Raw genomic sequence first — 25,290 nt, forward strand, 5'->3', positions numbered from 1 at the left:
AGGAAGCAAAGCAGTTCAGTAATCTCTGAGTCCTTCGTGAAGTTCTGTACCCTGGTTGTTTTTTTTCTAGGTTTTGGGGTTGGTTATTGCTAGCTTTTATTGGACTTCTATTTCTTGGCAGCATTCTACAGCACTGAAAAGCACGCTCTTATTTGAAGGAATTGTGTATAATGAGTTTTGATTGGGAATGCAAGTAATTCCCAGCATTGCATTTAAAAAGGTTTTACTTTAAAATTCAGTTTTTGTTGTATTAAGTTTGACAAAGCCTGGGTCAGAACAAGACGCATCTGTTAGCAATGCTTGTTTAAAGACAGAAAAATCGACGATCTTTTTTCAGAGCAAGACTGGTGATTGTTTGAAGTGGCAGTTTTCTTAGTGTGCTAAGCAAATCGTTGATTTTAGTTATTTCCCTTTCATATTATGCAATATATCAATTAATATGGGCTTTGTGCAGTGGTAGGATTTATTTATTTTTTACTACTGGTTCTGTGGGTGTGGTTTGGTGGGCGTGGCAGGGGAAAGATACTGTAAAATCTCCAGTCAGAGGTGGTATTTGCTGGTTCTCCAAACTACTCAAAATTTCCACTATCGGGTCTCCAGAACTGGTCAGAACCTACTGAACACCACCTCTGGCTTTGTGGCTTCAGAAGTCCACTTAGAATTTCTTATTCTAAGAAATATGTCCTGTTGAATCCTAAATGTATACAGCATAGTAGCGAATCTTTAGTCTTTTAAATATTTCTAAATTCTATATTGGAGGGCTCCACTATCCCCCAGCATTAGCCAAATTAACTGAAATTACAGTTAAAATGATACATAACTGAAAGACCATAGGTTCCTCATTTGCACTTTATAGAATTATAGGCACTGTCTTCCTTTCAAATGAGTACCAAAAAGTACCTGGGATCTCTACGTCCTCTAGCAAACTAATCTCCCAAAAATTCTTGATACCACTAGCACAGGGGTATCAAACTCACGTCATCACAGCACCATCACATGATATATCATGACTTTTTCCCCCTTCGTTAAACTGGACATGGGTGTGGCCAGCACGTGACGAATCTGGCCCGTGGGCCACAAATTTGACACTCCTGCTCTAGCAGATTCTATAAACTTGCTGAATTTCAGGTAAGATTTAGTGAAATCTTCCTATTTGTGAAGAAAAATATATGTTTGCTGCCTTGACAAGTTTATAAAAAAATAATAAAAGCGGGATATAAATAAATATGAGAAACATGGGGAAATCAATGGAATTATCTAGAAATATGAACCCAAGGTGGCAAACATGCCCCACACATCTTCTCTTACTATTTTTCCCACAACAACCCTCTGAGGTGGGTTGGGCTGAGAGAGAGAGAGAATGACTGGTCCAAAGTCATCCAACCTGTTATTCTGAGCAGCCTTAATTTCATGCACCTCTTTGATTACACTTTGTTTATGTGCTTCCATTGCAAAATTTATAAATACTGTCAAATGATAAATGTCAGTACATTAAATCAAATATCCAAGACACAATATTACAGAAATTATTCACACCTTTAATGAAATGTATAAGAAGACATGAAATATTTTTGATCCTGGATTGTTGGAACTGAAATCCAAAATATTTTTATGGTGTCAAAATAGAGAAAGAAAACTCAGCAAGGCACTATCAACAATATTGTTTTGCTATTACATTTTATAAGTGTGCTCTTCAAAGCATAGGATAAGTGCTGTATTAACTGTATCTAATAGTAACAAACAAAACTCAAGAAGTACCTAGGAATTCTCCATATTTTTTAACAGTCAAAATATACACTTGATTGTGAGATCAGAAAAACATAGTTTTTCCCATTATATATAACAATTGAAGATGTTTAAAAAAATAGTAGCCATGCTGTTCTGTCAGCAGAAAACCCCCAACCTGGATAATATTTTTATTGAGCTCAAGCAAAATGACAAGAAATGGTAAGTTTTCAAGTTCTTCAGAAGATTTCATGAGGGGGCATATTACCAATGCAAGAGTTGGGAAAGGTAGAATCAAAGAAAATTGTCTAAGTTTTGTGTTGTAAGTCTGAAACCAGGAGTTTCATAAACTGTAGTTCAACATTATTCACTCCTGTGTGCCAGCGTTTGTTCAATGCCCCTTTGTCCTTACAAAATAAACAGTGCCTGGGAAGAACCAGAAAAACAGTTTTTCAATACATAAAAAAATAGGAGGTTCACGCAAGAGATAAACAAATATCAGAATGAAATGAAAGGTATAAAGTAATGCTTTGTAAATAGTAATGTAATTTTAAGGAAATTGATGCCAATAGGATCCAATCTGATGCCAAAAAAAAAAAAAAAACCACCACTCCTCAATCATTTCTAGATAAATACATTGAATGCAAATATTACAGCAAGTTCAAACAAAGAATTTAATTTATCTAGCAGATAGTCATTCCATTTATTATAAAGTTTGCTTGGAATGGCTGCCACAAGTTGATGGACTAATGAAGAACAGTGGCCAACTTGGCATTTACAAGATGCAGTAGAATTCACAAGAAGCACAAAAACCATAATAAGTCTTGGTTAATAGTTTAAGATTAGCTTTATACATGATTCGTCCATTCCATAAATATGGGGAGAAGAGGGGGAGGCAGAACCAAATATGAGGATCACTCAGGATCTCAGTGATACAGAGGAGGGGTTTGTATTGCTCTTTTGCATTGTTCTTAATGGAAAACCAACTCACACAACATATGTTTCAGATGGCTATAATCTAAGGTTATGAACAGGTAACTTGTGCCCAAAACTACATGTGGACCTCATGCCCTCTTTTTATATTCCTTGAAACCCCCTTTTTGATTCCCCTGAAACAGTCTTCCATCAATGAATGGGCAGTCACTTCCATGTCCAAGGGGGAAAAAAGGAGAGTCAAATGAAACTGTGAATAATTTAATATTATATTTCCTCTCTGTGTGATTACCCTGCAATGAGGGAAAAATAAAAAAGATTAAAAGTTTGATTTCAAAAAAAAAAAAGAATGATGAGAAACAAATGAAAGCTGCAATGGAATAATCTAAAATAGGAATACAGTACCAAGACTAAAAAACAAAAGTAACCCCAGCCATATGAATGATGTGGTTTCCATCCCATTGTGATTGTGAACCCTTCCCATTGGACGGTATGGATATATCAAAGGGAATTGAAGAGACACTTCAGTTTCCCTGTTTGCACATAAAAGAATTTATCTGCAAGACTTTACTTCAGGTCGGTGCAATTACAAGCAAAAATAAACAAGCTGTGTGTTCAAGTACCACCATTTCCTAGGGAACATGCCTCAAAGGTCCCAAAAGTAAGAATCCAAGTTGGGAACTCACAAAGATAATTGGATCACAATTCAAAGAGCCCAAATGTAGGTTGTCAGCCAATTTGGGTTCCAAAGAATAGAGTTTTCTTAGGCGATGAGTTCAGGAGACAAATGCACAGAGATCTGGCAAGCAGAATGGTTGTTTCCAATGGAGGGTTGCTCTTGAATAGTAACAGTACCTATTGCAGGTTTAGGCAATCAAGGGTGGGAATGCTTTGCACTGCTTGGTGTTCTGTAATGTGCTCTAAGGCTGGAAGAAGGTTCTGGAGCTATCTTTTCATTGCCTGATGCTGCCAGCTGCTTTGCACATTCACCAGCTTCATCAGCCTCAGATGTCTGCTAGGTTTTTCTTGAGACTAACTTCCCTCTTGGCTGTTTACAGCACTGCCTCCCAGCAATTCCTGCAATTTGTCAGGTGTATCAAAAGCAATATTTCCCAGCTTGGACTCTTCTGAATCCAATGAAGTTGTGAGGGTAGAATTTGGGGGCATACAACCTGAGTATCATTCAGCAACATGAGCAAACAGAGTTGATGAATCACATTTTGAAATATGAAGCATGATGCATGTTACTTTTAAACATCTCACAGCTTAGCATGTACATTTACTCCAAAACATTAAACCCATCCTGAAGGGCCTATTTTGTCTGGAGGCTGCATTAGAAGCAACAGTGGATATTAAACTCTGAATGAAGTATGTGGAGATTGTATTGCTACAGTGCTTTATATTAATGTGACCATATAGGTAGAAGTGTATGGAGTTGCTATCAAGAAGCTCTTTGCATGGATTTTTTTGGATGTACAAAATATAGCAAATCTTTCTACTCTAGTAACTGGTAGTCCAAATCATTCTGGATTCTGTGAAAATAAGATATAAGGGGAAAGCGGGGCTTGCTTTTGCTTATTTGAGAGAATTATGACATTTATTTAATTTTTAATAACTTTTTTATGATTCTATAATCTCTTAATTCAGGCAAGAGTTGTAGTGACTAAGCGCTTACTGGCCGTATGCCGTCCTTGATTCCATGTGGAGTGCACAGTAATTTTTTTTCTCTGTGCCCTAGGAGAGTAACATCTGCCACTGGCTAGGATTGAATTCTCAGCCTTTCGAGTGGGAGGTGAGGATCTTCACCACACGGCCACCATGCCGCTCATTTATTCAATTTTTAATATTCAACTAAAACATTTAGTTCCAAAGTCCAATCCTAAAGTCATTCAAAATTCAGAAGTTATAATCATACAAAATGTTCTAAAAGGTATGCCACATAAATGGATATCTGACAAAAACAACAATTGAACTGTAAGAATGTGAAAAAAAAAAACTTACTGATCTGGGTGAAATAATGGGAATCACCTTGAGAGACAGGAGGGCAAACCATAGTCAGGAAAGCCAGTGTGCAAAAAGTATCTTAGCTCACTGAGTGGTTAGAAAGAAGATGATGTGGGAAACATTTCAGAAGGGACTCTAGTTTCCTATAGAGTAAAAAGAGAGGAGGGGGTGAGATCTTTTCAATCTTGCAAGAATCTGTAAATGTAATCTTACAATAAAGTTACAGCTAGGGCTTCCGGTTGTGTTTCTTGTCTGGACTACCTCACAGGGTTAATAATAGGGACAAAAATTTAAAGGAGAAGTGCGGGGAGGGAATAAATGCTCTGGTTTTGATTGAAGATTGATTTAGTTTAAATCCAACAAAAGGTGGGCAGAGAACTATTGATTAATAGGCAGAGAAATTCCATTAAGATGATGGAAGTTACTTTCATTATTCAGAACAGGATTGAAATGCCTTGAAAATGAATTTCCTGAAGAAACTGTTGTTGTTTTTTACCCCAAAGAACCTTATCCTTAACAATGACAAACTCTAATCGTTTGTTTTAGTTCCCCCCCCAAAAGAATCAGTTTCTCTCTGTTGTCCTGCCCTTGAAATTCTGCCAAGAGATTCATTATGGTTACAGGAAAAAGAAGAAACCACAAGTTCTTTGTCCAAAAATACCTGGGCACATATCTGTGAAAAAATATGGCGCTCTCCCCAAATTACTAACAGGTTACTTCAGCCCCACAAGACACTCTTTCACTTACTTCACAATGGCTATTTCTGCTCTAACAAATAACAGGTTTCCCCTCTGGAAATTGTTACATGAAAAGAGACTCTATGCCCTTGATAAAAAGAATAAATAAGGAACTCACTATCCGTTCATCATTGAAACCTTTCCTGTACATACTAAGGTCTGAATGTTCACATTTCATGTAACATTCTTAAAAGCAAGTAACAAAAACTTGCTAACAGTGAAAAAGTCATTGACTGAGATGGGCTGCTATAGAAATTGAATATGTAAAATAGTTTTAAATAAATACAGCAAACAGACAATGCATTGCACTATGAGTTCTGTCAGATGCACAATGCAATATAACGTGATATATTTACCAGTATATTAATACATTTTCATTTTCCAATAATTAGAAACTGGAGAAAAAAAGAATTTCGTTACTATTTCATGGAAATAATCTAAAGCTAAAGTAGATGATTTTATAATGAAATATTTAAACCTAAAAAGCTACCAAATTCCATGTGCCTGCCAGATGCTAAGGAATGAAATCTTAGCATAGAGAATGAAAGCAGCATAATTTTTGTCCAGTTGAGAAATGATAATACACAAAGGGGAAATTCTGTGCAAAACTTTATCTTTATTGGATATCTTTTAAAAAACAGACATAAGGGCCATCTTTGGCTCAACCTAGGAATGTTAATAGATGAATCACTCCATTTTAACAAAGGCATTTGGAATAAATTATGAGAGTGTTGGGAAGACCATGTTATAAAAAAAAATCCACTGTGCTACAATCACATTTTAATGTGTTTTATAAGGTTCTTAAGATTAACGAGATGATTTGAGTGGTGCCATCTAGTACTTACTTAAAGTGTGATGTGAATTTCTCATTACTACCCACTCCAATGCTAAACACGTTTTACCCTTGGAATTGTCTTCTTTTTCTGCAGATTATGGTACAATTTGGAATACATGCAACTGAATGTTCTTGCATGAAAAATAATGTTCTTATACTCAGCATATAACAGATGAGGCTGGACTAGAATTTCAGAATATGGAATTGGGATGCTCAAAACTTTGAACAGATAATTCAGTTTGAAGGAGATTGTGTTGAATCACCTCCATAAATTAATTCTGTGAATTGATTCAGGGCACTGAATAATTTGTGTCTCATCATATGCCTTCATAGAGATTCAAAAGCAGTTCAGAAATTTGATGAGATTCTGGTGCTTTCTAGGACAATTTAATGCTATAATTCAAAGGGGATTCAGCTATTCAGACTAAATTTATAGATCAACTCTTAATTGAAATTTTGAAAACCTACACTGAAGTGGAATCTTATATTTACACATCCTGAAATAATATATTTCTGGAGTCATTTTAGAACTCAACAACAGTTTTTCAAAAATACAGTAAGTAGGCAGCTTCCTATGTCTCAAGACTGCTTTCCTCAGAAATTCCAGCCACCATCAACTTATGGCAGTCCAGAAATCTACAGGAAGACCATATGGGGAAAGTAGACCTTGAATTCTTTAAATAAAAAGAAAGGGAATATTTGTGACTAAACCAGAGCACTGCTACTTACTTTTTAAGGTCGCATTGATCATCCAGGTTAACAACAGTTGCAGGAGAAAAATGTTTGTCTGCATGGCTGTTTCTATTTCTACAAATAATATACATGTAAGGTAAGTTGTGAAACTTAATCATAAGAGTGTGAAAACACCCTCAATTTTGCAAAAGTGAGCTGAGAAACAGAGAAGTGCCCTGTTTCATAAGTGCCAGGAACAGTAAGCAAATTCACACACCATAGTTAAGCTACTGTACATTTTTTTTTGCACCTCTGTTATTTATGGTGACAAATTGCTTAGAAAAAATACATTTGCTTAGAATACCTCAAGCTTAAAATAAACTTAGCCTGCAAAGTGTAATAGAAGTTTTTTTTAAATGTTATTTTAAGCTTCTTGTGGCAGGGAGCTACCTTATACACTTTTGGGGGTAAATAAATATTTTCTGGTGGGATGTTGCCTACAGGTTTTCATTCCAAACTGCAGGTCACTACAATAAATATTTTATTAACCCCCTCACAGCAAAAAAAAAAAAAAAATCCCCTGCGATCGGGTTACTTAATCTATTGCAGGTCAGAAGCCTCCAATACAAATAGGATCACAGCCTATTATCACACAAAAATCTAGGATAATGTGGAAGAAGGAATTCAGTATTTTACTTCTGGAGGAAACAATATTAAGGAGTTATATTTGAAAAGCTGTCCCTAAAAAAACTAAACCCCAGCAAAAAACAAACCAAAAAAACCCTACACTCGATTTCACAGAAAACAAAACAAGCTTTAGCTTAGAAATCTTTGTCTAAATTTTCGGAAAGTTTTCCTGTTAGTGGAAACCAACTGGCAGTATAAAGGCCTCAGGAACAGGTAGCAGGCTCAATTTTATGAGCAATTTTCCATCTGTCATGGGATAGCCTTGGCTACGGAGGAACTTCCAGGCTCTGCTAGTTCTCTGATTCGAAATTCCCTGCTCTCCTTTCTGATTCAAGCAACTGATCCTTCTCTTTAGAGCAGCCAGGCATTGCATGTGGGTGTGATGGTAATGATACATTCATAGAAGATTGCACTCAAATACAAGGATTATTTGTTTTTCAATCAGCATGCTGTATGACGGCAGTCTCTGTGAGTTTCAACTTGTGCTTTTATAAGCAGGTGTTATGGTTATTTAAGCTTGTGAGTGGCCTAACATTAGATGGGAACCCAGTCAGAGGTGGTATTCATCAGGTTCTGACCAGTTCTGGAGAATTGGTAGCGGAAATTTTGAGTAGTTTGGAGAACTGGCAAATACCACCTCTGACTGGCCCTGCCCCATCTATTCTCTGCCTCCCAAGTCCCAGCTGATTGGCTGGGTCTTCTTTTTTTGCCCTGCACAGGAGAATGGAGCTGGGAGGAGGTTAGTGGGGTCGGGAGGGAATAGGATTTTGCAGTAACCTTCCCCCAGGAGTGGGGAGGGGGCAGAATGGAGATTTTACAGTATCCTTCCCCTGCCACGCCCACCAAGCCACGCTCACCAAGCTATGCCCACAGAACTGGTAGTAAATTTTTTTGAATCCCACTACTGAACCCAGTTAATGGTGATATATGTATCAATAAGAAACAGCAGACCAAATCTTAGATTGATACACAATCATGCCCTGCTATGTTCTCATTTATCATACCTGTGATGCAAGTGAATTCTGAAATATCTGGAGAGCATGAGGTGAAAGAAGTCTCCATTAGTTCTTAAATTGCCAAAACTCTTTTTGGTGTTTGTAGAACTCGTGTAGGAACCAGTCCTTTGTCGGTCTGAGGTTTAACTTAACATTTTGGTTGTATCTTACTATAGCAAGTGTTTGTTGTTTTCATGTGTGAGGTCCAGGCATTGCCTGCATTGTTCTTGGAAGAATGTCAAAGGTAAAAGGCAAATTTTTATCAAGATTGCAAGGAAAAAAATGACTTTCTAGAAATGTTCCCAAGCCTTATAGTTTCTTTAAAATGCATTCAAACTAGTTTTCCAAACCTGCTGATCTAGACAATGGGCAACTCATTACCTCTGTAATACTGCTTATAGCTCAGAAATATTTTACCTAGCCCAATTTTAAATGTTAAAACAAAAAAATAATTTATCTCACCTGTCCAAAAAGACTTCAATTTGCCTCTGTACATCCAAGATCCCTAGAATCTTTGGGTCCAAAAATGGGACTGCATAGGGCTGCATTTGATTTCTTCTTTTTCTAGATTGCATTTTAATTCTGATAGGGTGTACAAGAGACAAAATGAAGTCTTGCAGAAGGTTGAAGCCTTCATTTCACCTCTTAAAATTTCTGACCTTCTATCAGAGTTTCTCTGAATATAAAGAGGCAAAATTTTATCTTATGAATACAGGAATTATATCAGATGGAATTACATCACATATTGACTGTGATCAGGTAGGAAATATGGTATAGAACTTATACCCATTCAAACCAGTTACATTATGCAATGACCAAGCTTTATGGAGAAGACTCTAATTCTGGGAAAGGTGGAAGGAAAGAGAAGAGGAAGATGAGCAGCAAGACTCAGTTTAGTGGCATTGGAAGACCTGATAGAACAGGTTAGGGAGAGATTATCATGGACAAAAGGCTATCTATGTGTCCCTACAAGTTGACAACAACTTGCTGGCACATAATCAACCAATCAAATAGAAATGGGTCTAGCCCCAGATACTTTCCGATTGCGGCCTTGATATTGTACACAAAGTTTGTTTTTGTCCTTAAGGTAATGGAAATTCTGTATCCATGAATAAAGACATTTTGCTACCTGAAATAACTGAACTGTTGCTCAATTACCTAATAATAAGCCATTATTATTCTCCCTGAAAATGATAACAAAGAAATGGCTTAACAATTCTCATGATAATTCAAATCTACCAGAGGTGACTGTCTCATTTTATTTAATTGTAAGGGTAGTCTTGAAACCCTCTCTGTTTGTCAAAGTCATATACAGAATCTCCATACAATTCCTCATTGATAGAAGGGGCTACATCCTTAATGGGAAAACATAAATTTTCAGAGATGACAGTGAAAAGTTTTACTTTAATATGGTAGCAAAAGGTTCTACATCTAACCTTTCCAAGAGCATTCTTCCACCCTCTCCTGACCATTCTTTTCAGCTTTATGTTTGTCAGTTTTTTTTAAAAAAAATCTACCTAATTAAAATGATAGTAGATTTTGCTTCAAGACATTAAATGAAACAGCAAGTTGAACAAAGGGCCATGTTTGAATGAAGAAAATCCATGTTTCAGAAATCTGGTTCTATTTTGATACGCTCACATTGTGCCAGAAGGGCAATAAGCTATAGTAACCTCCTCCCACCGTTCTGTCTCTCTGGAAACCTATTTTGAGTGCTTTAAGCAAAGCTGTTGTTGCCTTCTTCCTGCCTTGTCTTCATTATCATTAACATCTCCCCACTCTGATGGCATTTGCCAGCATTCTTGGCTACTCCTATGCAGATCATAGGATCTTAGAATTATGCCAAGATGCTAAATAGGTAGCTTATATGAATAGGTTTGTGCCATGAGCACACTCACTTTCCTGCCTGTTAGAAGCCCAGGCTTCTCTAATCCAGTTCATTTAGTACTGATTTGTCACACAAACAGTATACTTACATATAAATATACTGTTTAGCTATAAATAGCACCAGCAGTTGTCACTGAAATTGTGCAGGGTAAAATTCAGTGCTGTCGGGTTAAGATTTCCAACTGACAGAATAATAATAATGATGGTGGTGATTATAATAGTAGATACGAAAAAGTGTATATCAGCAATTACAACTTTACCTATAGATGAAGAATATAACATTCTTTTTATCTCTTTAGGTATTAGGTGATTTTCATTCCATGTTAAGAAGGAAAAGGTAACTACAATCACATTATTTCTCTGTACTTATCAAATTTCTACATTCCCATTTTCTTAAAGAAAAGTCCAATCTGCTTTTTTGCTTCAATTGCACTCTTTATTCAAAGGAGCTCCATCATATATTTGACATAAAAAGGAGTATGTTAGCAGCCTTTTAAAGAGGCTATAAATACAGCATGTTCCAAAATTCTTATCTCTAGGCAAGGCCTATTTTTTGTTTTTTGTTTTTGTTTAAAGATAAAATGATGGCTATGACATACTGGTTCTCTTCTTTTTCATACTAATATTTGAACCTGGAAACCTAATTTCAAAGCAATTTGTTTTTCTCAGATATTTTTTTTAAAAAGTCTCCCCTACCTTTCAGTCCGAGGTAGAAGCAACTGGTTCACCTTGTCCACGCTCAGAAACTAAGCATGGTCAGACCTGGTTAGTCTTTGCATGAGAAACCTTCAGGGAGTATCAGGCCTGTAGGCTAAAATAATAAATCAAAACACATCCCATTAAAAAAGCAACAGTGAACCATTTCCATACTGCTGCCAATAAAATGAAGTCATTGAAAGAGACATGAGAAAGTGTCTATGATAGGCTTGATCTTCCAGAATATGAAAAATGTACTACAGCTACTTTTTCTTGCAGAAATAGAAAGATGGATAGACACAGGGCCCATTCCACGCTGCATTCTTAAGATTCTCCTGTCCCATGCTGATGGTGGTAAAATTCTAAGCCGGTTTAAGAAAAATCTGTCTGGATTGGAATTTTTTAGCAAGAACCTGTCAAAAGTAGAGAAATGACCTTGAAAGACAGGGCAATGAGGGAATGGTGAGATAAAAGGCAGCTTAGCACAAAGCAAGAATGTGGCTGGAGCAAGACGCTCAGTGGAAAAAAAATCCCCTCTCTAAAGAGGTGGTGGGAAGAAGTACATTCAGACTTGCAAGTTTCTGTTAATGCAATAAAGTAGAATTAGCTCGTCTAGTCAAGTTCCTTGCCTGGTCTAAGTTGTAAAGCTGATAGGCTGCAAATCAGGGGTGAAATTCAACCACCTTAGCCCAACTCGGGAGAGGTGGTAGGGACAATATGAATTGGTAAAAAATAGCCCCGGTTGCTATTACTATTATACCAAGTATACCAAGCTATGTCCACAGCCACATCCACAGAGCCGGTAGGGGAAAATTTTGAATTTCACCCCGGGCTGCATTGTTGGTGCCCTGACAGACAATTGCCCTGATAACATACCTGCATAAGTCTCTGAATGAGGAAAGAATTGCCAATTGTTTATAGGTACACAAAGGTGTATACAAAGTATGCATGTGTGTATTTAATATATCAAAAAGCATATATATGTAGGTACAACAAACAGATTTAAAATATTTTTTTTAAAAAACTCCCTCTTGCATTTCCCCAGTTTTGACCCAATAGTTTATGCTGCAAATACTGCTCCATGAATATTTTAGCCTTGTAGTGGTTATCACATTTGCTTGACAATGGATGCAGAATGTGAGCAATTTAAAACCTTGTAATATTTGGAATGTACCTAATATTTGGAACGTACTGATGGAAAAATTCAAACTGTTCAAAAGTAACAGACCGAACAAAATAGAAGGTGGAGTTGCATTATAAGTAAGAGATCACTACACTTTTATTAAGAAATGCATAAAACTAAGGACAAAAGCCTCTTACAACACATATAGATAATATAAAAGGAAAAAAAGAATGGCATTGCCATATATGTATACTACAGACCATCCAACCAAGTAATGGATTTTTGTTAATTACTTCAAATATGTAGAAAACACACCACAGTAGTAATGAGGGACTTTAACTACCCTGACATCAACTGGGACAAAAACTCTGGACAAGTGGGATATTGAACAGGTTTCTAACTAACCTAGTTGACAATTTTGAAACTTAGCTCAATAGCAGTAACTGGGAGAAGGATCTTGAAATTGTAAATGGACAGTCACTTACATATGAGCCGGCACTGTGCTGCAGCCACCAAAAACGACAATGCAGTCCTAGATTGCATTAACATAGAGATAGAATCAAGATCACATGAACTGTTAGTACACTTTTTAAGGCCTTGGTAAAACCATACTTGGAATACTGTTTTGGTCACCACAATATAAAAAGATGCTGAGACTCTGGAAAGAGTGCACAGTGGAGCAACAAAGATGATTATGGAGCTGGAGGCTAAAACATGAAGAACGGTTGCTGGAATTGAGTATATCTAATCTAGTGAAAAAGAGGACTCCGGGCAACATGATAGTCATGTTCCAATATTTGAGAGGCTGCCACAAAGAAGAGGGGGTCAATCTATTCTCCAAAGTGCCTGAAATCAGGGCAAGGCAGGGCAAGAAGCAATGGATGGAAACTAATCAAGAATACCTAGGACGAAGGAGAAAATTCCTAACAGTGAAATAATTAACCAGTGGAAAGGTTTGCCTTCAGAAGTTATGGGTGCTTCATCACTAGAGGCTTTTAAAAAGAAACTGCACCACCATTTGTTTGAAATGGGATAGGGTCTCCTGCTTGAGCAGGGGTGGGTGGGTAAAGATCTCCAAAGTCTCTTCCGACTCTGTTATTCTGCTTTTTGTATCTTTCTCTGAGTTACCCACTTTCCTTTTCCTTTTTTTCTATTAAGAACCACCCAAAGCAGACTAAATCATGGTAGAAAGTGATCTAATTAGGAGCAATGCCTTAGATTTTAGTAACATTAAAATACAAGACTTAAGTCTGAATCAGAGGTGGGAATCAAAAATCTCAGCAACCAGTTCTCTGCCCAGTTGCTGGGTGGGCATGGCCACGGTGGGTGTGGCCTATTGGAACTTCCGGGAGGACCGTTTTTCTCCTTCCCAAGGGTTCAGAGGCTTCTCTTAGGCCTCTGGGAGGGCTAAAATGGCCTCCCCCAGGCTCTGGAGGCCCTCCAGAAGCTGGAAACAGGCCCATTTCTAGAGTTCCAGAAGGTCATTTTTTCCCTCTCCCAGAGCCTCTGCACAGACCCTGCACTTACCTGTATCAAAAATGGGCCACGAGGAGACTCCTGGGAGGGGAGGGATGGACTGGGCCAGCTAGTCGGTTCAAATACTGGTTTGGCAAACCAGATGCAAATTTAACATCCAGTTCACCCGAACCGGTCAGAACCAGTAGAATCCCACCCCTGGTCTGAATGGTTCCTTTTCTCATTCTATGAACAGAATGGCCTGTTCAAATTCAAGGGCTGTGTAAATGAAAGCTCACCAAACCAGTGACAGTCAGTCACATCTCAGCTGAGCAAGATTGCAGTCATCTACAGCTGAGACTGGCCCAGTGCAGAGCTGAGAAGATTTATGCACAGGAAAATCTGCCAATTAGAGAGACTCATTCATCCATGTATTCATTTGCAGACTCTGAGATGTCAGAGTGATTTACAATAAAACATAAAAGCAAATGTAAAGGTTTTAAAATGAATAAAAAGTAAGAAAAGATTAAAATTACAACTGGTGATTTAATAGTCTTAGAAATGGGTATCATAAGGACCTTTTATAAACTGAACAACAATTTATGTTGGAATAGCCAAAACAACCTAATGCCAGAAATATTTTAGATATGCATTTCTTATTTTAGCTAAAAAAAAATCTAAAGTTTTCCCATTGCTTCAAGTTGTACACATTGCTAACTGTGCTGTCCCATAATCTTATGTAACTGGTTGTGGGACAGAAATGTGGCATATAGATCAAAAATTATCAACATTATGTATAGTTTTTATTTATTTTATTTATTTAAAATATTTATATAGTCATCTTATAACCAACTCTGGGCAGCTCCAATCAAAAACAACATGTAAACAATAATACTGTAACACTGAATGTAATCAAATCCTTTAAAAACAATGTTATTCTTGATATTCCAAAATCTTAAATTGCATTGATTACTCCCACTATGTAGCAAAGCACAGTCCTAGATTCAAGTGGCTGAAAAGAAAGGTTAAATACATCTTGTCTTTTTGTGCTCAACTCATTGGAGATCTGGCAGAAAGGAAAGTAAAAATTATGCTCTCTTTCTTTCTGTGAAGGGGATGAATATATATAATGTCACAATGTTTGAAAGAAAACAATGACTTGATTTTTTCTTCATATTTAGCCAACTTTAAAGAAATAGCTCTAATATAAAATGTAGTACTTAAAAGCTCAAATGTGAAAAGAGAAACCCACCATCAAACTACTTATTCCAGATGAGGAATCCAAACACTTTTTCTGCATCCACAAACAGAGAAGACCTAAAAAGACAAGAGAGACAGGGCTGTATGCAAAAGAGGATAGAGCTCCATCATCCCTTTAATTGGTACAAAGAAGAGGGAATTTTACCATGTACTCTTTTAAATAGGGTGTGTCTAACTATCCATATGCAGGCCCTCTTCCTTTTATACATGCATCATGTCGCCTTTTTCCTGAGCTTCCTATCAGCAAAACTAAAGAGAAAACACCATTCCCTTCTTATATACATATGTGCATAAACATTCAGCTCCTTTCTTCCTTCCATGCTATGTGCTGATTCTGCCTCCAAAGTATATCTCTTCTGGCAGTCCTTTTACCTTTGTAGGGTGATCACTAGGCATGAGAAAACATCCTGGTGTGTCTATATATTTTGGTGTTTTGCATACATTACGTTGGGATGAGCTCTTCTAGGGAGCTCATTCCCTACCGGTTTATAAACAGGGGAAAACTACACAATGGAACTTTTCAGCTGAGCTCTGATGTCTATCAGTCCCAGCCTGGCAAGAACCAACCAGGTCGAACCAAGGAATTAGTCTGATATGGTACATCCCCTACAGAGAGCCGTACACTGAGTTCCGTGCACCTGCCATGTGACCGAGACAAGAAGGCTATAGCCCTGGGAATCTTGTGACACAGTGTTCCAGGAAGCAGCCTTTGTTTGCCCACACTGTGTCTCTTTTATTTTATAATATGTGCATTCCACAATGCCTATTGTCTCCTTTCATGTCGAATGCTGTCACATGAGCAATTTGAGTGACACCAAAATGCTTGTGAGGCAAAGCCAAGTGGCCCTGTGGCTCCAGCTTGAAATGTTATAATTCATTAACACTCTGCATGCCTGACAAATGTCTCTTTTCAGAGCCAGTCACCCACGTACATTTTTAAAGTTTTCGGTTACAGGGAAGCACCAAACAATAAAGCCAGCACAAACATGTTTTTCTCTCACAAGCTGCCCAAAAAGAATGATTAATGTATGAAGTTGTGGGAGCAACATCTCACGTGGCACAAAAGGCAGTGAAGTGCCTAATCAGATTATCTGAATTTCTGAATGCTGAAAACTTGTGCAAGAGTCATTCCTTATGGCTTGATAATTGTTAGATATATTGTTGATTGCTAGATAGATGACTGTGTATTTATTTATATTTATTTATTTTTATCCTGCCTATATTATTTTTTATAAATAAGGTGACAAATATACCTAATATGTCTTCCTAGTTTCCTTACAACAACCCTGTGAAATAGGTTGGACCAAGAAAAAAATAACTGGCCCAAATTTATACTGCCAATTTTCATGCCTAAAGTGGGACTGGAACTCACAGTCTCCCAGTTTCTAGACTGGTGCCTTCACTACTACACCAAACTGTTTTTTTTTAAAAAATAATTTATGGAAAATCATTACCCCATTCTCTATACCTTTGAAGGATTATTCTTGTCATATAATGAATACACAGTTCTTACTGTGGTGCAAGGCATGATCATATTCTTGTGTTTGTTTTATGGAACATGATCCATGAGGTGACCGTGTCTGTGACATGTATGTGAGGTTCTCTGTGACATCATCAATGATAAGTGCCACCATCTGTTTTATTAGTGTAGATTCTAGAAACATTGTCTGCCATCCTTCCATTAATTTAACCCTTTAGGAACAAATATGAAAACATAAAATAATTAAATACAATAAATGTTTTTAATATTGTTACTTTCTCATCTTGAAAGCTAGGGTGTTTTCAAGAGTTTAATAAAGGCATTGCCCTTTTACACTACAATAAGGATATTTCTGCATTTCTTGGTTGGGAACTGGGTACTGAATGAGAAGTAAAGATTCTTTCTGATTATTAGGTTTTTTTGGGTTATTTCATGATCCATTTAAAACTAGCTTAAAATGCACTGACTGACCTGAATCGTTGTGCATAACTGTAGATCTCTTCAAGCATTAAGATGCCTTGAATCCATGTTATCTGCAAGTCTTGATCTTGCAGAAAAGCATCCGCCAATCGTTGCTTCATTTCTCTACTAAGGCAGGGCACAGAGAATTGTCAGTCAGTTGGTGCTTATTTGCTATCCTATCAAACCAGTCAACGAAAGAGCATTTCATCCCACTTCTCAGTTTTTATCAGGTTTATGTCTTAAAGAGAGAAAAAGAGAGGGGGGAGGGAGGGAAGGAGGACAAGAAAAGAAACACCTGCTTATGTTCCCCATAGAAATCATGAGCATTCTGCCTGTCTTGTACTCTTTCTGCGCATACATTTGCGAATATTTTACTATGTTTACTATGTTTTGTATTAAAAATGCAATAGTACTTTAAAAGGAGGACATAAACCAGTTAAAAATATCAACGAATGCATTAAAATACATCCAGCAGTCCCTGTTGGCAAACTTACATGGGCATCCAAATATCTAACGCTGCACAATAAATTCTTTTCCTAATCATTCAGGCATGCTGCTAGGAGGGGAAGTGAGGGACTGGGAAGCAGAACGAGAGCACAGATTGTCCCTTCAGTCACAGAGCAGTGATATGTTGCCATTTCTGAATATGGCCTTGGAATATACTCATCAAATTGCTCATCATTGCAAGCCCTCGTTACAGCATCATGTGATTAGTGGGAGGCTCATCACACCTTATTACAGGAACCACTCCTCAGCATGAAAAGCTTACAATATGAAATACTGTCACAAATAGCACTCTGGAAAAATTCCATGCAGAGCTACAAAGGTTGCCTGCAAATGTATTGCCTTGGTACTGTAGCATGTCTCATTTTTTTAAAAGCATGTTTTAGATGCAGTATTTAGAGACCATCCCAGTTACAGAGCGATTCACAATGGCACTGGACAGGGGTGGGATGCAAATATTTTTACTACCAGTTCTGTGGGCGTGGCTAGGTGGGAGTGGATAGATAGGCATGGCCATGTGACTGGGTGGCATGGCTTCCCTGCCCACTCGCACCCCATTTTTGACCTCCTGGGCCTCAGGGAAGCCTCCTGGGGTGTGTTTTTGCTTCCAGGAGGCTGCGCTGAGGCCCAGGAAGGCAAAAAACGGAGTGCAAGGGGGGGGGCTGTGCAGCACCCACACACATACATCCCCCCCTTTTTTTGCTTCCTGAGCCTCAGGGAAGCCTCCTGGGTGAAGCAGTAAGACAGTGAGGGGGATCCCAGCACAACTGATCATCAGAACAGCTGATGGTCAGGAGGAAAAAGAAAGAAATAGCTGGGTGTTTTTTTTTACTACCGATTCGTTTGAACTGGGCCGAAGCAGTAGAATCCCATCACTGGCACTGGAATGGAATTTGAGAGTTATGAAACACATATAGAAAAACATTCCTAAGGGAAACAAGTATTAGATTGGATTTAGGTTTAATAAAATTATGGGGTAAAAATTATGTTACATTTCTCCACAATTAAGCACAAGTCCAGCCAGATATATTTGGCTTACTTATTGTACTAAACCATAACGTGGTTTATTTTTGATTTTGTGGGATGTGCAAACAAAACAAAGCAAAAGTTTATTTACCATGGTATATCACTTAGCATTATGTGTAAAACAGGCCACGCTTAGCATTATGTATCAGGCATTTAGATCAATACTAGGGAGTATCAGAGGGATTGCAATTTCAAGTTAGACCTGAAATGGATGAACCAAATTGGGAGGCAGGGATGCTAGAAGATAAAAGCAAAGCTAAACCACTAACTATAAGCATTATTGTTTGGAAATGATGGAGGAAATGTCCATCTGAGTTCAGTTCTAACTGGGGGGGGGGGAGGGACACACACACACACACACAGAGAGAGAGAGAGAGAGAGAGAGCATTATACAACTGAAAGACTTAGACTTGGTCTGCAGAGAGAAACAAGCTCCCTATCATAAAGTTGAAGTAGAAATTAAGATTCAGCATTAGCTTTTAAAAGTTAGTTTCACAATATACTGGTGAAAGTTTTGTTGAATACATTTCAGTAACCTTATTATAATTATTTGTACTTGCAAGTCTTTTATACCTGATTTCTTTTTTCAGAGAGAGATTTATACCCTCTCTTGGACTTTGAACTTTCCTCCTGATCCCGTGGCAAGGGCTTGTAAGACTCCCATGGGGCCATGCAGAAGTAACTTTGTAGGCTGTCTTGAGTCCCAGGCTTGGTTGAATCTTGCTGAGTGATGCAATCTTCCCAGGTGCCATGGGGCGAGATAGGTAGAGAGTTAATCCTATTATGTCCTGAGGGTGAAGGTCTTTTGTTTTGTAGATAAGCTGGCCCAGCCTTTTGTCTATTAACAAAGATGGGGGCCGCTTTCCAAGAGCATGTTTCTCCTTTTCTCATCCAGGGAAGTGTAATATTCCACCTTTTTAATATTTCCTAGAATATTTCATTCTTCTAAGTGGGTGCTAACTTTCTTTCAGAAGGAATTGTTGCAGTAAGGCAGCTGCCCTGCGTTTAGGAAAAATCATATCAGACTTCACTGCTTTGTATGCTGAAGAATTCAGATGTTACTCTGATGTTGTATTTGCATCACACAGTGATACTGAACAAATACTGGAGGAAAACACTAAATGTACCATTGTGCTAACAACTTTAGACATAAATCAAAAGGACAGTTCCACATGAACCAGCTTCTGAATGATTCTTGGAGTGGGATCCTTCCATGTTCCTGCTGGTCTTTTACTACTGTAAAGGAATGATTGGCAAGGAAGAAGAGTGGCACCCAGTGGCCAAAGACATTTATGACTATAATGTGTGTCTTATTCTCAATGAAGTCAATATCATTCAGTAAAGAAAACACAGTTATACCAAGAATTTAAAACATTCTTTTTTTTCATAATATTTAACTGATGCCTTAAAACAGCTACATTAAAATAATATAGAACATTTAAATGAAATATTTTTAAAAAGCCAATGCTGTGTACTATTGTTTACTGTTCTGTGTCATTATTTGATTTCTTGTACCTGAAAAGAAATCATGGCAACCCACAACATCCCATTTCCAGCTGCTCAATTCCAAAAGGCCAGGATAGAAATGAGAACAATAGGCCCAAGAAGCAAAGTGACCCCATTTTCATCCTTCATCATTTCTCTGTTTCCAAAAATGTGCAAACTGATGCCACCACACTTTAGCTATTTTGCTGCCAATATTTAATTGAGAAACATTTTTTGGGTGGGTGGGGGTATCATTCTCTGCCTTGTTTCTTGAACTTTCCTTATAATTAAGGAGTCATGGTTTAATGTAAAGAACAGTTGGATTAAAATATAATCATTGCCCTATGGCCAAGCTACATGAAAAAGTCAGTTGTAACTGGGCCTGCCTCTTCTCTGGACAAATTCTACTACTACCCCATCATCAAAAGTTGTGGGAGCTTCATCACTGGAAGCTTTCAAGAAGAGACTGGACTGCCATCTATCAGAAATGGTGTAGGGTCTCCTGCTTGAGCCGGGGGGAGTTGTACTAGATGACCTACAAGGTCCCTTCCAATTCTGTTAATCTGTTAATCTTGAGCATATAATTCCATTAGAAACACACAATCTATGCTTAGGGATGTTTGCAACAAGCTGAAATATACTTCATTTTACAATGCAGCTGAGCCTCTTATGTTACTCCTTATGAGTAACATCACAATGTAAATTCAAAATGGCAGAGTTTGCATTACAATTTTGTCATTTCCCTTTTCCAAGAAGCCTTCCACTGCTAATCAATGAAGAAACATCTAGGGTAGCTGGTGGTTTTAATAAACCTGCTTAAAGCATTTGCAATATTCACCTTCTTCTGCCAGACTTTCCTAAATTTACAGACTGAACTGTTAATTATATTGGAAGGTTTTTAAAAATTATTATTCACATAGTGGAGGAATTCTTCTAAGTGTATATTTCTTTGACAGTAGGGAAGATATTATTTTTCAACGTATTCTCAAATAGGAAAAGACTCTTCCCTGCACCCAAAGTTCCTGAAAAATCAAAGGTAGTAAGTGGCCCTAATATCCTTTCTGCTGGATACATTACCTAATTTTTGTGTGTGTGTATGTGTGTGTGTGTTGGTGGGGGGTTGTTTGTAGGCCAGTGATTTGTTTTCCATCTTTATTTTCCACCACACCTGTAGCTTAAATCGAAAGAAATACAACAATACTACATTCACTGTTGCCCAGTTTTCCAGGATATTACACAGCAGGAGCTCATAAATGGCTAAGTGAGAACAGGGAAGTGATGCCATCTGATCTCCCCCCTCTCCATTCATATTTGTGAGGTAGGAGGGAAAGATTGTGGTGGTGACTTTATCCCCCTTTGGGGATTATAATGGAACTTTGTATGGAAACAAACAAAATGTTTAAAAAGTTATATTTATGTAGTTACTGACCAAGCGCATCTAAATTATATTAAAGTAACCAAAATATCTTTACAAACCCCAAGGCATGTCACAACTTTTGAGCATCCCTAAATGTTTGGAAATTGAAAATTGAAAAGTTTGACATGCCTATTGGGTTGGGATGGCTAAGTTGGATGCATGCAGTGGTGGGCTGCTGGATGGTCGGCGAGGTTCGGGGGAACCCCTTGCTGTGATCTATGGCTGGGCACGCCCACCTGCCCTTGTGTTATGCTTTCCCTGAATAACTAACTTTTCCCCCGCCCAGGCTGCCTTGGTGAGTTCCACGTTGTCTGCTGTATTCACTGAAGCTGCCTGAGTTGATTAGCTGCCTCTTTGAAGCTGCATTGCAGCCCCAAAGTGGCACATGCACGCTCACAACCAGCGAACGTCTTGTCAACGAAAGTGCATCCCATCTCTGGATGCATATTTTCCAGACTATGCTCCTTGTGGGGTAAAAATAGAGTGACCAACACAGCAATGGGTTGGGTGGATCATCTGTTTTTTACCCACAGAGAACTGACCTCTGTGTGAAAGCGAATGTCTCCATTCAGTGTGGAGACACCCTGAATTGGATTGAGTGGAAGTGTGATTCAGATGGAACGTATTCCTTAGCATCACCCAGCCTACATTCATAAGGGACAGTGCCCCTCTTCGTCTGTGATTCTATCTGCTACTACTCAAAGAGATTGCTGGTGTCAAGTAATTCCTTCTGTCTTCTTTCCAGGGACTTATGAATGGAATATTTGTTCTTCGGCTTTCCTCCTGGTAGGGTATGGTTATTAGGGGTCAAGCTTTATCTCTCATTTATTTCTTTAAATAAATCTCATTTTTTTACAGAGCTGTAAAACTTGCTTCACTAATCATTACTCATACCAGACTTATGCTGTTAGACATTCTCATATCTGCTTGCAAAAACTCCTTCCCTTCCATCAAGGAATGAAAATTCTGGCGTGTATTTGTAGCAAGAGAACTGCTGGGTTCCTAGGCAGAAGGAAAATAAATGGTTCATCAGTTCTACCTATTTTGGGCAGACTGCTTTATTTGTCTCCATTCCAAAGTTTTATCCTTCTTTTTATGTGCCCTAGAGATTATTCCTGCACAAAGCCTCAAAGGGGAACTTTGCTCTGATCAAGATTTCAATGAATGCCCTCCTGGGGGCTTCAGAAGAAAAAGGCATATGCTGCTTCTAAGTACTGTGTTGGAGGTGGCCTTCACTTTCTTTTGTGCTCTTCCAGAAAAGATTTTAATGGAAACTTAGCCACCCACAGAGCATGCTATGGATTTTGACCGGAGATGTGGCAGCATCACTCCTCACTTCTCCCTGCCTTGAAGATCTGTCCCATGATCAGCACTTTATGAGCAAAGAGGCCCAATTTTACATAACTCTATGATCTATGGACAATATGATATTAGAAAGTGCCATCATACATCAGCAGTGCCTATTATCTGTTTCTACCTACCCGTCGAATAGCTGAACCATTAGTGGTGCTATGTTGTGATTGGGAGCACATTGATTGACATGAGTTCTTGAGTTGAGACCTCTGAATAGGATCTGAAGGATATGGGAGGAAGTGTTTTGCAAACTTCCTATGGAACTAGCAGATAGCATTACGCAAACACACACAATAAATGAATGGCCTTATTCTGGCCTATTGGGAAAGTCTGTATTATCTATAAAGTCAGTGTGTTCTATTGTCTAAATGGAAGGATCCAAGTGAGGGTAATGATGTCATCAGCCAAGCCAACTTTATCCAGATAAGATTGCAGTTAAACCTCAAGCTTATTAAAGCCTTTAATGACAGTGTTGAATCAACAAGTGCCCTTAGATTATAAATCCAACCCTCTAAAGGAGTGAGATTCCATAGAAATAAATACATGACTAACTGACTAACCTTACCTGTCTTTTATCTGGATTAAGCCTCAATTAATCATCCATATCTGTCCATTGCCAAACCAAAGCAATGGGTGGGGATAGTCACCACCTCATCTCCTCTGTTGTCATCTCTACGCCAAGCTGAGGTCAAATCTCCAGATGACCTCTCTCAGGTATTGAAAATATTAAACAGCTGCAAGATTTAAAAGAATGCCATGATTTCCAAAGCAGAAATGCAAAGGAGACAAATATTATTTTATTCAGGAAACATATCTATAAGATATCAGTACTATTGAGAGAGGTTTATGAGTTTTGGGTTCAAAAATTAATTTCAAGGACAAGACATCAGTACTATAATCTGCCATTTGGCAATATCTAAACTTGGTTGAAATAAATCTAGTTTATTTATTTAATCGAGTAGGGATTAGAGTTAATTTAGCATTACTTTCCCAATTACCAAGAACAGCAATTTGGCTCATTGTTATTAATGCCCACATCCTCACTAGCTATCTTTACAAGTGGTTAAGTTTCTCTTAAATTGGCCAGAACCACTCCTTTTCTGGACAATGTATTTACAGCTTCCTGGCCCAGGATGAAATCCCACCTTCAATGAGCAGTGAAAGCAAAGGCTGAGTTCATAAGTAATTCAGCCAAGGTCTCTGCACAAATTCTCAGACCCAGTAAGTGAATGTTATCCAAATGATAGGAGTCTTGTAGGTGATCTCTGAGAAACATTCAAACAAGACTGAGAATTCTTTTCTTCCTTGCCTTTAATCTGCCTCCAATATATACCACCCATTCTTGTTAACAAGGTAAAAAGAGGACCCAGATAATTGGAAGCAATATGCTGACTCTGCAAAGCACTTAGAGAGTGCTGTAAAGCCTAAGAAGAGTTCTATTTATTTATTTTATTTGTTTTTTATTTTATTTTTATTTATTTCTTTTTTGTCAATTGCTTACAAGATAATAGGCATAAGTAAAAACATAGTTATGAATACATGGATACATATAAGGAAAAAAAATGCTGCTGCTCTGGGGTGGAGATAGAGTGATGGTAAATGCTAGATCTATACACCTGTCAAGAGCTTCTCTGTTTGGCACAAATGTATGAATGCATTCAGAAATCAGCTGACAGGTGGGCTTTTTTTGAATACAGGTTTAGCACTATTCCAGAAGAGCACTTAACACAAAGTCCAGAGTAGCCCAAACAACAACTAAAAGGGACAGGAAGAGTTAAACAGCACAAGAGAGGCAGACTTTATTTCTCCTGCTTTACTATGCAGATCCCCTGTCATTGTTGTTTAGGTTGAGCCATGTCTCTTAGCTGGGGATTATTCAGGATACTTAGAAGATGCAAGGTGACAGCCTATTACAGGTAATCCTTGACTTCTGACTGGTCACTTATCTCCATTACAGTTGCAAATCAAGGAGTCCCTGTTTGAAGGATTGCTGATGTCCAAAGCAAAATAGTTCTATGAGATAATACCCAAGAATTTTACCCATTCTAAAGTGGCTAACAGATACCAAAATGACCAAATTCCATAGGGATCACCTGTCATTAGGAGGAGGGTTGGTGAAATGTATCAAACCATACCGATGGCGAAATCTGTGCTGGAATAAGAAGGAAAGTATAACATGGGTACCGTTAAGAACAATTTAAGGCAGTCCCAGCCTTTAACGCAGATCCATGGGTTATAGATCAAGTGGGAGTAATGTGGTGAGGACATAGCTTACAAAAAGGAGCTGCCAGAGCATGGCTTTGCGATACAGGTAGTCTCCACTTACAACCGTTCGTTTAGTGAACATTCAAAGTTAAAATAGCTCTGCAATAAGTGACTTACGACTATTTTTCTCACTTAACAACTGTTGCAGCATCCCTATGGTTCACATGATCAAAACTCAGACAACTAGCATGTAAGTATGATGGTTGCAGGGTCCTGGGGTCATGTGATCACTTTTTGTGAACTTCTGGCCAGCAAAATCAATGGGGAAACCAGATTCACAATGGTGACA

The 25,290-nt window shown here is 38.1% G+C and overlaps 1 protein-coding gene and 1 long non-coding RNA gene across 5 annotated transcripts in view; one reads left to right on the forward strand and one right to left on the reverse strand.

Annotated features, from left to right (window-relative positions):
• LOC148127326 (uncharacterized) overlaps window positions 1-14,562 on the forward strand; it is a 54,439-nt gene extending 39,877 nt beyond the window's left edge. The window contains exons 1-3 of one of the 2 annotated variants that reach the window (XR_015742224.1): window positions 6,528-7,063; window positions 10,775-10,812; window positions 14,006-14,562. This is a non-coding gene — a long non-coding RNA (uncharacterized LOC148127326). Of the gene's footprint in view, window positions 1-6,527; window positions 7,064-10,774; window positions 10,813-14,005 lie in introns of those variants that run through there. The other variant, XR_015742225.1, reaches the window with a different exon arrangement.
• Window positions 1,408-19,530, reverse strand: LOC148127327 (uncharacterized). Of its 3 annotated transcripts, XR_015742220.1 has the most exons (7): window positions 19,055-19,530; window positions 16,961-17,077; window positions 15,002-15,066; window positions 11,172-11,286; window positions 6,964-7,041; window positions 4,660-4,805; window positions 1,408-2,151 (listed from the first exon to the last, which is right to left on the reverse strand). XR_015742220.1 is itself a non-coding variant. In XM_087926883.1 (3 exons), the coding sequence occupies exons 1-3, from the start codon at window positions 19,231-19,233 to the stop codon at window positions 15,009-15,011; spliced, it is 354 nt and encodes a 117-aa protein (XP_087783009.1). In that variant the 5' UTR covers window positions 19,234-19,530; the 3' UTR covers window positions 14,621-15,008. The 3 variants fall into 3 exon arrangements, 1 of the variants encoding a protein (XP_087783009.1); XR_015742221.1 differs by lacking the exons at window positions 11,172-11,286; window positions 15,002-15,066; window positions 16,961-17,077; window positions 19,055-19,530 and adding an exon at window positions 9,051-10,785; XM_087926883.1 differs by lacking the exons at window positions 1,408-2,151; window positions 4,660-4,805; window positions 6,964-7,041; window positions 11,172-11,286 and having other exon boundaries at window positions 14,621-15,066.
• Window positions 19,531-25,290: the final 5,760 nt, after the last annotated feature.

The sequence above is a fragment of the Pseudonaja textilis genome, chromosome 2, assembly GCF_049901715.1.
Source record: "Pseudonaja textilis isolate UNSWEBS1 chromosome 2, rPseTex1.2, whole genome shotgun sequence".
Lineage (NCBI taxonomy): Eukaryota > Metazoa > Chordata > Lepidosauria > Squamata > Elapidae > Pseudonaja > Pseudonaja textilis.